At 43.6% G+C, this 13,769-nt stretch overlaps 1 protein-coding gene across 5 annotated transcripts in view; it reads right to left on the reverse strand.

Annotated features, from left to right (window-relative positions):
* Atg9 (autophagy-related protein 9) overlaps positions 1-13,769 on the reverse strand; it is a 347,588-nt gene that overhangs the window by 157,882 nt on the left and 175,937 nt on the right. For all 5 annotated transcript variants that reach the window (XM_067782082.1, XM_067782081.1, XM_067782079.1 and 2 more), the window contains one exon: positions 11,591-11,718. In XM_067782082.1, the coding sequence (XP_067638183.1) occupies positions 11,591-11,718 (128 nt within the window). The remainder of the gene's footprint in view (positions 1-11,590; positions 11,719-13,769) is intronic.

A 13,769-nucleotide genomic window follows, 5' to 3' on the forward strand; every position in this document is an offset into this window, starting at 1 on the left:
TCGAAACCGATACCCAATGCAGACCATATGGGGTTGAGATCGGTATCATTCGGAACTTTATCGTTGCTACCCAACGATTCTCTAAGTAGCTATATCTACGTCACCGTTATTTTATTTTATTGTATGGTATCACAACGGACCTTCACGTTTTCCAAGTGAGCTTCCCCTATCAGGGTAGCTACCGCCAAACCTAACCTAACCTAACACCTAAATACATACTCCTTCCAAAGACTTTACTCGACTAAGTGCCACGTATGCTTGTCACTCCTCGAACTCCAAAGTATTTTAATGTCATTTCTACCGGACTGTGTGTAATATTTTTTCCATATATGAGCCAAATCGGACCACAAATACGATTTCTATTCCTGTATGTAATATGTGTTCTAAATATGAGCCAAATCGGACCCCAAACAAGAGTTTTTTGAATATCTGTTGTTGTTGTTGTAGCAGTGCTTCGCCCCATCCAATAGTTGCGACCGATCACAAATTGACATCAATATCCTCTAACGGGAGTCCAAGGAAACTTGCTGTTTCAACAGGGGTGGACCATAATGTGGTGAGTGTTAGAGGCGTTGGTTCCACATTACAATTAAAGAGATGGTTGGTGTCATGTGGGGACACATTGCAAGCAGGGCATACATTTTGTATGTCGGGGTTGATTCTGGATAGGTAAGAGTTTAACCTGTTACAGTATCCAGATCGAAGTTGAGCTAGAGTGACTCGCGTTTCCCTGGGAAGTGTGCGTTCCTCTTCCGCAAGTTTTGGATACTGTTCTTTGAGGACTGGATTCACCGGGCAATTCCTGGCATAACGGTCCGAGGCCTATTTGTGGAGTTCACTGAGGACCTGCTTGTGCTTTTTTGCTTCATATGGCTGAGTTCTCAGGTGCCGTAGTTCCTCATAATCCTTACGGAGATGACTCCTTAAGCCCCTGGGTGGTGTTGGCTCATCAATCAGATGTCTGTTGGGATGCCCAGGTTTCTGGGTGTTCAACAGGAACTGTTTGGTTAGCATCTCATTTCTCTCCCTGGCTGGCCAATTGCTTTGTAAGTGGTAATGAGCGTTTCTTTGTCTTTCCCCCAAGTACTGCCTGCAAGAGATTTGAGGATTTTATTACGGCTCTGGATTTTCGGTACAATTGCGATTGCATGCTTACCAAAATGTAGATCCTGATCAAACGTCACACCCAAGATTTTGGGGTGTGGGACAGTCGGCAGCGTAGTGCCATCGACGTGGATGTTCAAAGTGGTCGACATTTGGGACGTCCATGTTGTAAATAAGGTCTCGGAGGATATAGTCGGTGATAATGCCGGGTTTCGCGAGCCGCAAAAACTGGAGAGGTCAGGGAGGTAGCCGTTTATTCTGTTGCAAAGCTCATCGATCTGTGGGCCTGTGCTTGTGGCCATTATTGTGCAGTCATCGGCGTAGAAAACGATAGTAACTTCTTCTGGTGGCGAAGGTAGCTTTGATATGTGGAAGTTAAACAAAAGTGGGGATAGGACACCACCCGGTGGCACCCCTTGTTTAATTCTTCTTGGTTTTGATTTTTCGTTTCTAAATTGCACCGATGCCTGCCGACCACCCACATAATTTGCGGTCCACCTTTTAAGACATGGGGGAAGTGTGTACCCTTCCAGGTCTTGCAGTAATGTGCCATGGTTGACCGTATAAAAGGCTTTTGATAGGTCTAGCGCAACGAGTACTGTTCTATGGTGGGGTTTTTGATTTAAACCGCAATTTATCTGGGTGCTAATGGCGTTTAGCGCGGTGGTGGTGCTATGGAGTTTTCTAAAGCTATGCTGATGACAGGCTAGCTGCAAATTTTCTTTGAAGTAGGGGAGCAAAATGGCTTCAAGCGTCTTGGCTACTGGCGACAGGAGAGATATCGGGCGATATGACTCTCCTATGTTAGCTGGTTTCCCCGGCTATAGTAGCGGGACCACCTTAGCCATTTTCCATATTTCGAGAATGGCAAAGGTGGAAAGAGACAGGTTGAAGACATGCGCTAAATATTTGAAACCCTCTTTCCCTAGGCTTTTAAGCATCGGCATGGTTATGCCGTATGGGCCCACTGCTTTGGATGGTTTAGCATGACCGATGGCATCCTCAACCTCTTTGGCGGTGATTGTAATTGGAGACGCGCTGAATTTATGTTCATGTGCGTGCTTGTTGGCCCTCCGTCTATCTTTGTCGACCGTAGAATGCATTATATATTGTCGGCAGAAAGCACTTGTGCATATTTTCGCATCCAACAGCACTTTATCGCCAAAGGCGATGGAAATTTGGTCATTGTGCCTAGACGGACTCGATAGGGACTTTACGGTGGACCAAAACTTACCTACACTGGCAGAGAGGTTACAACCGCTTAGGTGCTCCTCCCATTTCGCCCGCTTGTGTTATCCACAAGCAATGTTGTTGTTGTTGTTGTAGCAATGCTCGCCCCACCCAATAGGCGCGACCGATCACAAATTATCATCAATATCCTCTAACGGGAGTCCAAGGAAACACGCCGTTTCAACAGGGGTGGACCATAAGGAAAGGGGTGTTAGAGGCGTTGGTTCCACATTACAATTAAAGAGATGGTTGGTGTCATGTGGGGACACATTGCAAGCAGGGCATACATTTTGTATGTCGGGGTTGATTCTGGATAGGTAAGAGTTTAACCTGTTACAGTATCCAGAACGAAGTTGAGCAAGAGTGACACGCGTTTCCCTGGGGAGTATGCGTTCCTCTTCTGCGAGTTCTGGATATTTTTCTTCAAGTACTGGATTCACCGGGCAATTCCCGACATAAAGGTCCGACGCCTGTCTATGGAGTTCACCAAGGACCTGCTTGTGTTTTTCCGCTTCATACGGCTGGGTTCTCAGGTGCCGTACTTCCTCAAAATGCTTACGGAGATGACTCCTTAGGCCCCTAGGCGGTGCTGGTTCGTCAATCAGATGTCTGTTGGGATGCCCAGGTTTCTGGGTATTCAACAGAAACTGTTTAGTCAGCATCTCATTTCTCTCCCTGATGGGGAGTATTCTCGCCTCATTATGCAGATGGTGTTCTGGGGACATAAGAAGACAGCCCGTGGCGATTCTGAGAGCAGTATTTTGGCAGGCCTGTAGTTTCTTCCAGTGGGTGGTTTTTAGGCTTGGCGACCATATGGGTGACGCGTAGCACGTAATCGGCTGGCTAATTGCTTTGTATGTGGTCAAGAGCGTTTCTTTATCTTTTCCCCAGGTACTGCCAGCAAGGGATTTGAGGATTTTATTACGGCTCTGAATTCTTGGAACAATTGCGGTTGCGTGCGCACCAAAATGTAGATCCTGATCAAACGTCACACCCAAGATTTTGGGGTGTAGGACAGTCGGTAGCGTAGTGCCATCGACGTGGATGTTCAGTATGGTCGACATTTGGGGCGTCCATGTTGTAAATAAGGTCGCGGAAGATTTAGTCGGTGACAATGCCAGGTTTCGCGAGGCGAAAAAACTGGAGAGATCAGGGAGATAGCCGTTTATTTTATTGCATAGCTCATCGATCTTTGGGCCTGGGCCTGTGGCCATTATTGTGCAGTCATCGGCGTAGGAAACGATTGTGACTCCTTCCGGTGGTGAAGGTAGCTTAGATATGTAGAAATTAAACAAAAGCGGGGATAGGACACCACCCTGTGGCACCCCTTGTTTAATTCTCCTTTGTTTTGATGTTTCGTTTCTGAATTGCACCGATGCCTGCCGACCACCCAGATAATTTGCGGTCCACCTTTTAAGACATGGGGGAGGGTGGACCCTTCCAGGTCTTGCAGTAACGAGCCATGGTTGACCGTATCAAAAGCTTTTGATAGGTCTAACGCTACGAGTACTGTTCTATGGTGGGGATATTGATTCAAACCGCAATTTATCTGGGTGCTAATGACATTTAGCGCGGAGGTAGTGCTATGGAGTTTTCTGAAGCCATGCTGATGAGGGGCTAGTTGCAAATGTGCTTGGAAATAAGGGAGCAAAATGGCTTCAAGCGTCTTTGCCACTGGCGATAGGAGAGATATCGGACGATATGACTCACCTACATTAGCTGGTTTCCCAGGCTTTAGTAGCGGGACCACCTTGGCCATTTTCCATTTCTCGGGTATGACAAAGGTGGAAAGAGACAGGTTGAAGACATGCGCTAAGTATTTGAAACCCTCTTTCCCTAGGTTTTTAAGCATCGGCATGGCTATGCCGTCTGGGCCCACTGCTTTGGATGCTTTAGCGCGACCAATGGCGTCCTCAACCTCTCTAGCGGTGATGGTAATTGGAGACGCGCTGAGTTTGTGTTTATGTGCGTGTCTATTGGCTCTCCGTCTATCTTTGTCGACCGTAGGATGCATTATATATTGTCGGCAGAAAGCGCTCGCGCATTTTTTCGCATCCGACAGCACCTTATCGCCAAAGGCGATGGAAACTTTGTCTTTGTGCTTAGTCGGATTCGATAGGGACTTTACGGTGGACCAAAGTTTACCTACACCGGTAGAGAGGTTACAACCTCTTAGGTGCTCTTCCCATTTCGCCCGCTTGTGTTCGTCCACAAGCAATCTGATGTGTTGGTTTATATCCCTTATTTGGGGGTCGCCTGGATCAAGCTGTCTTATAAGGTCGCGTTCCCTCGCTAAGCTCGCGGCCTCCGCCGGGAAGTGGGGCCGGATTTCGGGAATTCTCCCGGCGGGAATGAAATGTGCCGAGGCGGATTCAATGACCTTACGGAAGGCACGCTCCCCTTGGCGGGCATCAGTCGGGATAGGGAGGGCAGCAAAGCTGCTGTCTGTTGCAGATTTATATTCTTCCCACTTTCCTTTTTTGAAGTTTATGAAAGTGCGTTTTTCGGTGACGATGAAGTCGGCAGTACGCTCGAACGAAATAAGTATGGGCAGGTGGTCGGATGCCAATGTTACCATCGGCTGCCAGTTGACGCAGTTTACGAGTTCTGCGCTCACGATTGAGATATCTGGCGAGCTATGACAGCTTCCTACCATACGTGTGGGGGCGTCTCCGTTTATTGTGCAGAACGTCGTTTCGTCTATTTGATCCGCCAACATCTCACCCCTACTGTCCGCCCGCAAGTTTGAATGCCATAGGTCGTTATGGGCATTTAAATCGCCTAAGATAATGCGATTGTTGCCAGTGAGTAAGGCCTCGATATTAGGGCGGTATCCACTGGGGCAACAGGTGACAGGAGGGATGTAGATGTTGATGATTTCTAGATTTGCATCGCCTGACCGGACAGATAGGCCTTGACGTTCTAAGACATTGTCACTGCGGTCGATGCCAGGATCAAATATATGATATTGCACAGAGTGGTGTATAATAAACGCGAGGCCGCCTCCATTTCCGCTCTCGCGGTCTTTCCTGTGGACATTATAACCAGAGCAGGTCTGCAATGCAGATCTCGCTGTGAGTTTAGTCTCTTGAATCGCAGCAATGCGGATGTTGTGCCGCTTCATGAAATCGACTATCTCCGTAATCTTCCCAGTTAGTCCATTACAGTTGAACTGCAGAATTCTGAAGTGCATGAGGGGTGACGCCGCCACTCTAGGGGTAAGTGAGGGGTGACTACGCCTAGGTTGTGGAAGGCCAGGACGCAATTGCTGTTGTGGCCTTGGGACTGGGCGCCCTTGGGCAAGCATTGGGGTACCCGGATGATTTGGGTTTGCGACCTGGCAACATGGCGCGATGAAACCCGTCGGGGGGTTGCCGTCGCGGAGACCAGAACATCTAGGAAAGTGGCACCACCCAAGGCAGGAGCTGCATTGAGCGGATGTCGCAAACCTATATATTCTGTGTTGGCAGACGGTGCAAACGGAGGCAGGGACTAAGAGTCTGTTTCCCTGACCTGCACGATTGCTGCCAGAAAAGAGGGGGGGAGAAGAAGACGGGGGCAGGGGCTGATGCTCAGCATTGCTACCAGCTCTACTACGAAGGTAGTAGTTATGAGTGGTATCAGCTGTTTGAGTTGTTGGCGCCGTGGGGCGCGAGCAGCAGCGGGTACTTGTTGTGGCTTGCTGAGCAGCGAAGCTGCTGGAAGGTAGTGGGGATACGCTTAGGCGTAGACTACGGGACGCCCTTGGGCGTGAGCAGCAAGGAGCCACAAAAGATTTATAAAAGTTACGTGGACGTCGGGTTTTGGGATCAAGCCCAGAACAACCTGTCCGATGCAACCATCCCTTGCACGAGACACACTGAACAGAGTATGACCGTCCTAAAAAGATTCTTTTCTGGCAAATGCAGCAAAACCATTTCTCATGACCGGGGCCAGGAGACGGACCCGGATTGGGTTCGATACCTTCCCGGAGTAAGAGAATATGTAGCAGTCCTGCTGCAAGGAGCTGCTGGGAGGATGACAATTTGTGGGAGGGACGAAACAAATTAAATGGGGTCACACTGAAATGACAGTCCTTGGTCGGGAAAAATCCCGAGTCGCTCCGGTACATAGAACCGACTGCCTTGGGAAGCGATCCACAAGCAATCTGATGCGCTGGTTTATATCCCTTATTTGGGGGTCGCCGGGATCGAGCTGTCTTATAAGGTCACGTTCTCTCGCTAAATTTGCGGCCTCCGCCGGAATATGAGGCCGAATTTCGGGAATTCTACCGGCGGGAATGAAGCGAGCCGAGGCGGATTCAATGACCTTGCGGAACGCTCCCCTTGGTGAGCATCAGTCGAGATAGGGAGAGCAGCAAAGCGGTTGTCTGTAAAGGATTTATATTCATCCCGCTTTCCTTTTTTAAAGTTTATGAAAGTGCGTTTTTCTGTGACGATGAAGTCGGCGGTACGATCGAGCGAAATAAGTATAGGCAAGTGGTCGGATGTCAATGTTGCCATCGGCTGATAGTTGACGCAGTTTACGAGTCCTGCGCTCACGATTGATATATCCGGCGAACTGTGACAGCTTCCCACCATACGTGTGGGGGCGTCTCCGTTTATTGTGCAGAACGTCGTTTCTTCTATTTGATCCGCCAACATCTCATCCCTACTGTCTGCCTGCAAGTTTGAATGCCATAGATCGTGATGGGCCTTGAAATCGCCTAAGATAATGCGAATATTGCCAGTGAGTAAGTCGCTGATATTAGGACGGTATCCACTGGGGAAACAGGTGGCAGGAGGGATGTAGATGTTGATGATTTCTAGGTTTGCATCGCCTGACCGGACAGATAAGCCTTGACGTTCTAAGACACTGTCCCTGCGGCCGATGTCGGGATCAAATATATGATATTGCACAGAGTGGTGTATGATAAACGCGAGGCCACCTCCATTTGCGCTCACGCGATCTTTTCTGTGGACATTATACCCAGAACAAGTCTGAAGAGCAGATCTTGCTGTGAGTTTAGTCTCTTGAATCGCAGCAATGCGGATGTTGTGCCGCTTCATGAAATCGACTATCTCCGTGATCTTCCCAGTTATTCCATTACAGTTTAACTGCAGAATTCTGAAGTGCAACGGGGGAGACGTCGTCACTCTCGGAGTAAGTGACGGGTGACTACGCCTGGGTTGTGAAAGACTAGGACGCACCTGCTGTTGTGGCCCTAGGGCTGGACGTCCTTGGGTAAGCATTGGGGTACCCGCTGTATTTGGGTTTGTGGCCTGGCAACATGGCGCTATGAAACACGTCAGGGGGTTGCCGTCATGGAGACCAGATCGTCTAGGAAAGTGGAACCGTCCAAGGCAGGAGCTGCATTGGGCCATGGCAGTATAGCACCATATAATATCAGGCAAGTGGAATATATGGTCCCATGCCTCACCTTGGGAAGAGATCTTGGCGCCACAATTGAGCCGGAGGGTTAGTGGGACTGTGTACAAATGGCAGAACATACTATACACGTGTATACGGATGGTTCCAAATTAATGGAAGGGGTCGAGTTTTCTATTTACTGTGTCGATCCAGAAATAAGTAAATCCTACAGGCTGCCAGATTATAGCAGCGCCTTTCAGGCAGAAATTATAGCCATGAAGAAAGCCGAAGAAATTCTGGAGGAAGCGTGCTTAAGCTGCAGTCGCGTCAATATACATATTGATAGGCAGGCGGCGACTAAGGTAAGAATCTCACACAGGACTTCATCAAGAAGTGTTCTGGAATGCAAAGAATTGGAAAAACTTTGCTCAGGATGAATCATACATCTATTCTGGGTTCCCGGTCATAAAGAGAAAGAAGGTAACAAAAGGCCGATCAGTTGGCGAAGGTGGGTGCAGCACTCGCTGAATTGACGGTAAACGTCCCAATCCGTTTGGGAGAAATCAAAAGACGATGGGAGTTGCATATGGCCCATCAAGCAGGAAAGGCGTTGACAGAAGCGCCGGGGCTGCAAAATTTCTTAGATCAGGCGCAGAGCCTACGATATTAGACTCATATCTCTGAAGAGAGAAGACTTAAGGCTCACAATGGGCATACTAACTGGATACTGCCTTCTGGCGCCACATGCTTATAAGTTAGGCCTCGCCAGTAACAGCAGGAGTAGGAAGAGCGAGCTGCAGAAAGAAACGGTTGAGCGCGTTCTGTGTTCATGTCCTGCGCCCGCCAGGTTATGCCTCCAGATTTCGGGGGCGGTAGGGTTGCCAGATCTCGAGACAGCAGCTTAGCTAGGTCCTAGAAAACTTCTAGTATTTTCCAAAAGGACGGACTCATTCTATAACATAAGTCCTGGCACCTGATTGGGGTTCTTCCGTTTGGTCGTCAAGCAAATTCTTCCAACACTATGGACACATTTAGTCTATTGAGGCCTTTATCGACCGGCCAGGTCAACGTAACCTAACGTAGCAGGTTTGCACTCTAAGCCGACGATATGTATAATTCTAATGTTTTTATATGTGAAAGCCGCTACAAACATCAAGGAGGTGGGAGCATCTGGTACGATATAGGATATTTTCATTCCAACAGGCTTTAATATAATCCATATATATAAAAAGAAGTGTACATTTTGATTGTCACTCCATAACTCGAGAACGGATAGAAAGATTGCCATTAAATTTTTAGGAAAGATACAGGAAGGAGAGATGATGGTTAGTTGATTTTGAAATCCCAAATCGGTTTAGCCATTCTTGAGTCATGATTTTTTTTTAGAAAAAATTCAAAATTTGAAAATTTGGTATAGAAATTTGCCTATATTAGTATTTACGATCCTTTTTTCCGGGAAGTTAACCAGAGACGGACTGGGACTGGGACTAGAACTAGGACCGGGACTGAGACTCGGAGTGGGACTGGGACTGGGACTGGAACAAAATACATACCACCCTCTGGGACAGGCAATAACGGATGAAGAAGAATGAGAAGGTGAGAGGAGAGAAAAGAGAGAAGTAGAAGGATACTGAGAAAGAATAGAATGAGATGAATATGCAGATAGATGAAGCGGAAAAGACGGAAGGAGGAGTGAATAAAAGGATCAGGAAAAAGTGAAGAGGGGTGGAGGAGGGCAGAGTTAGACTGAAAAAGCTTATTAAAAAATGCAGATAGGCCAAATTTAGGGCAGAACAACGTCTGCCAGGTCTGCTAGTATTTGAATAAAGCATAATGTTTATAATTGAGCCCTTCAATGCACAAAAGGATTTACCCCATAAAACAGAAAGTAGAGAAATGCGATGAAATAATGTCTAAATATTAATGCCTTTAAGAAAAATGTGATAATGCTCTTACCTCAAAGCTATGATTTCGGAATCGACCAATTTTAATAAATTAAAAAAAAAACTGGAATAAATTTTAAGAAATCCCAATTTTAATAGAATACAATTTTAATAAATTCCTTTTCTACGGACTGGAAATATTACTTAAAGGAAATTTCTGTTATGCGTTTCGCGCCACATATAAGATCCTTTCTTTTTTTTCTCTCTTAATTTTTAATTCAATTATTTTTATTTATTATAATTAATGTATTATTCTTTTAATATCTTTGATAAGCTTATCAGCACAACTGTATACGCGGAAACTGTAAATTAGGTGAAGTAGATTCTCGCATATAAATGTAATTTTTTTGAGTATGGATATGTATTATATTATACGTATACACAATTAATAAAGAAAAAAATCTGCATTGTTTTTTAAAATTCCCTTAATAATATAAATTCAAATAAATATTGTATAATGCATGAAGATGTAGCTTTCATCTAAAAGTATTTAAAACTAATACGAAAGACTATCCAAAAAACTATCGTCAGAAATCTTACAATTTTAATGTGACTGGTGGAGTTAATCGAATTGGCAAGTGAAAAAGTAAAATTAAAAAAAAGTAAATTTAAATTCAGTGTTTAAATTTTTAAGTTTCTTCTCACAGAAAAAGTTAAGTATTAGATATTTTTATTACACATTTTTCCTGAAAATTAATATTAACAGTTCTGTTATAATATATTATTGTTAGCAACTGACGGTAATGCAGTTTTAACTTTAGTCAAATACAATAGTGCGATAGTACAAATAGATTTTTTTGTGTGCTCATAATCAATTGTTTTTAACAAATTATTTTAATAAAATATAGCTAAACAAAAGCACTACGACTAATAAAGTCAAAGCTCGCTAATATCACGAATCCCCATCTATACAACCAAAACTTTATTTATTGATTTGAATTCCAATTAAGAGCGAAAAAACCGCAATTAGAAATAATATATAACATTCTGATAAGACGGCACTAAAAAATTCACCGTTATCTTTTAACGTTTGCTAGTGAATTTAAGTTGCATTATTGAAACGATTTCCATTACAGTACGGAGTTAATCAAAGTGGCCTCTGAGATAAATTATTTATTATTCAGTAGCTAAAAAATGTTTGTCGTTTTGTGGTGCTAAACTTTATTGATTGGAAAAGTGTTTATAAATATAAAAAGTTATGACTATACCAAGTACTTTTACACTTAAATTTAAGATTTTTCAAAAAGTGGAGTTAGGCAAGATGCACACGAGGCGTAGCTTCATAGACGCGTGCAAGATATGACATGTAGCTACGATTTCTCTACGCCTCAAGATCTGCATACGAAGCTACTTTCGAGCGTCGCTGCAAAAAGCAAAAAATTATTGAAAAAAATAAGAAATTAAATTTCTTCATATATATCCGCCCCGAAACCAAAGGAAAATAGGTATTAAGTAAAAGTTGTTTGCATCCCCGTGCCTTTGTAAATTATGAAAGGCAACTTTACACCACCGCGGACTAGAGAAAAAAGTGATTTCTAGTTTCCAACACTTTTTGGCCTTTTAATCTCTTCAACAATGTCTAACCAAGCTTTTATGGTGTTGAATACTCTTTTTCGCTCTAAAATAACATTTTCTAACTAATTACACAAATTTGCATACAAAAAAATGTAAACAAACATCTTGTTCTTCCTGTTTTTCAAGCGTACGTACGCTCAGCGACCAACATTGCTGTACACTTAGCTACATGAAGCTTTCATGCTTTGTCGCTTTCATGCAGCTTACGCCTCGTGTGCAGCTCTCCATTCACGTAAATGTGTTTGACATCAAAGCGTACAGATTTCGCCTGCAGCGTCTAATACGCGTCTATGACGCGTAGCCTCGTGTGGACTTTGCCTTAGTCGATTTGTGAAGTTAACGGCTCAATTATCACTTAAACTACATTTACAATTTATTGATAAACTCACTGAATAGTATGAAATGTATATTGAACATTAGTCCACGACTCAAAGTGACAACTTCTCCGATAAAAGGCAAGTGAAATTTTACTGGCAGGAGGTTTTTATTCATCAATGCAACCATATAATTCTTAAATCTGAAAGAAAAAAGAATTTGGTGTTCATTACTAATATACATGCATATATAACGACGGCTCCAGGGAACGCCCTAGTCAATGTCAAGATTTACTAAATTTTAGCTCATATAGGGCGTTCTTGAAACAAATTTTGAAATAACGGCAGCCTAGATAGGGTGATATTGCCCTCGGCAGTAGATACATTTTTAAACCGCTTTCCTACTGAAGTGTGCGAACGAAACGTATGCCGGTAAAATTACAAAAAAAGGCTAAAAAAAATTAAACATTATGTTAAAAAATGTACCTATATACTTTGTACTTGCGTACTTGAATTACAATACTATAATTACAACTTAGTTAGCAATGTTTTTCCTGAATGATTTTTGTACAAAATTAATAAGATTTTTTCAGTCAATAAAATTCATTCACTGCGTTTAAACAAATCGTTTCTCATTAGGTTATGGGCCCAGACCCGCAATCTGAATTGTGCTAGTTTTTATATGTACGGTTGCAAATAAAATCGCGATTTTTATAATGGCTTTATTCGATCGACAAATTGGATGACTCGAATTATGACTCCTGGTGCGTTCAGATGCGCAGCGTTTTGGTACATTGCGGTTTTTGGAGAGTGGTCAATGGACAGACCAAATTAGAAACTTCAAATACTGCTGATGAGAAAACGGCGTGGGAGTTGCTGGACGAGAAAGCATTGGCAACAATTGTTTTAAGCGTGAAATCTAATCAGTTGCTACCTTTAAAGGAAGCGAAGACATCGGCACAGGCGTGGGAAGAAGTTGCTGAACCTACGTATGCGGGAAAATTCAAGTTGAATTCTTTTGCGGAGGTTACAGGGAAATTGTCCGAAACTGGTATTGACTTACAAGAAGAGCTTCAAACGATCACTTTGCTAGCTAGTCTACCAAGGGAGTTTGAAAATTTTGCAATTGCCATCGAAACGCGCGATGAACTTCCTAAGTATAACGTGCTTGAGGTTAAACTTTTGGAAGAAGCGAAAAGAGGAGGTCAACATGCTGATATTCAAGTTGAAAATAGTCAGCAGGCGTTTGGTGCTAGCAATGCAGCAAAGAAACATCAGAAATCGGCGAAATTTCCATTTTACTGGTAAATGCTTTAAGTGTGGCAAAAAAGGCCACTATGTGAGCAAATGTGAGAAATGTAAGAAAGGGGGCAATCCTCATTTTCTATGGTTGGTGTTGCAGAAACAAAACTTCTTCATAAGACGTCATGGTATCTTGATAGTATGTGCAATAACAAAACCTTATTTTCTAAGTTAAGAGATCATAAGGAAAAAATAATGCTAGCAGGGGATGCGTACATAGAGACTCGGGGCAAAGGCGAAGTGAAATTGTTTTACAAGCAAAGAGATAGTTTTGAAAAATGTTCTTTATTAGCTCAAGGCAAATTTCATATCGGTGAGTAAAGCGGTTCTGCATGGTTTGATAGCATTTTTTTCGTCCGATCATGCAGTTCTGAAGAATGCAGCAAATGCGGTTATACTCAAAGCTATGAGACATGAAAATTTGTTTGTGATCTCAAGTGAAACAAAGCGTTTGTTCACCATTGCGGGTGAGCGAGAAATATGGCAGATACGGTCATTTAAACTATAAAAGTTTAAGTCAGTTAGTTCAGCATGATATGGTTTGTGGAATGCCATCAATTAAAAGCAGTGAAAAAGTTCATTGCGAAACATGCATGGTAAGAACAATACATACTTTGCCATTCTCAGGTTCTGAGAGTCGTGCTACAGAGTTGTTGGAGCTGATTCATAGCGACGTATGCGGCCCTATCAATGTAAGCTCACTAGGTGGCTCCAGATATTTCCTTACTTTTATCGATGATAATTCAAGGCAGATATTTGTATATTTTTTGAAGGCTAAGTCAGAAGTTTTTGACAAGTTCAAAATTTTCAAGCAACAGGTGGAACGACAAACTGGACATAACATTAAGGTGTTACGCAGTGATAATGGCCGCGAATATGTGAATCGAGAGTTTACAGATTATTTGCAGCAACACGGTATTCGTCGGAAGTTGTCGGTTCCATATACACCGCA

Source organism: Eurosta solidaginis, chromosome 4 (assembly GCF_040869045.1).
Source record: "Eurosta solidaginis isolate ZX-2024a chromosome 4, ASM4086904v1, whole genome shotgun sequence".
NCBI lineage: Eukaryota > Metazoa > Arthropoda > Insecta > Diptera > Tephritidae > Eurosta > Eurosta solidaginis.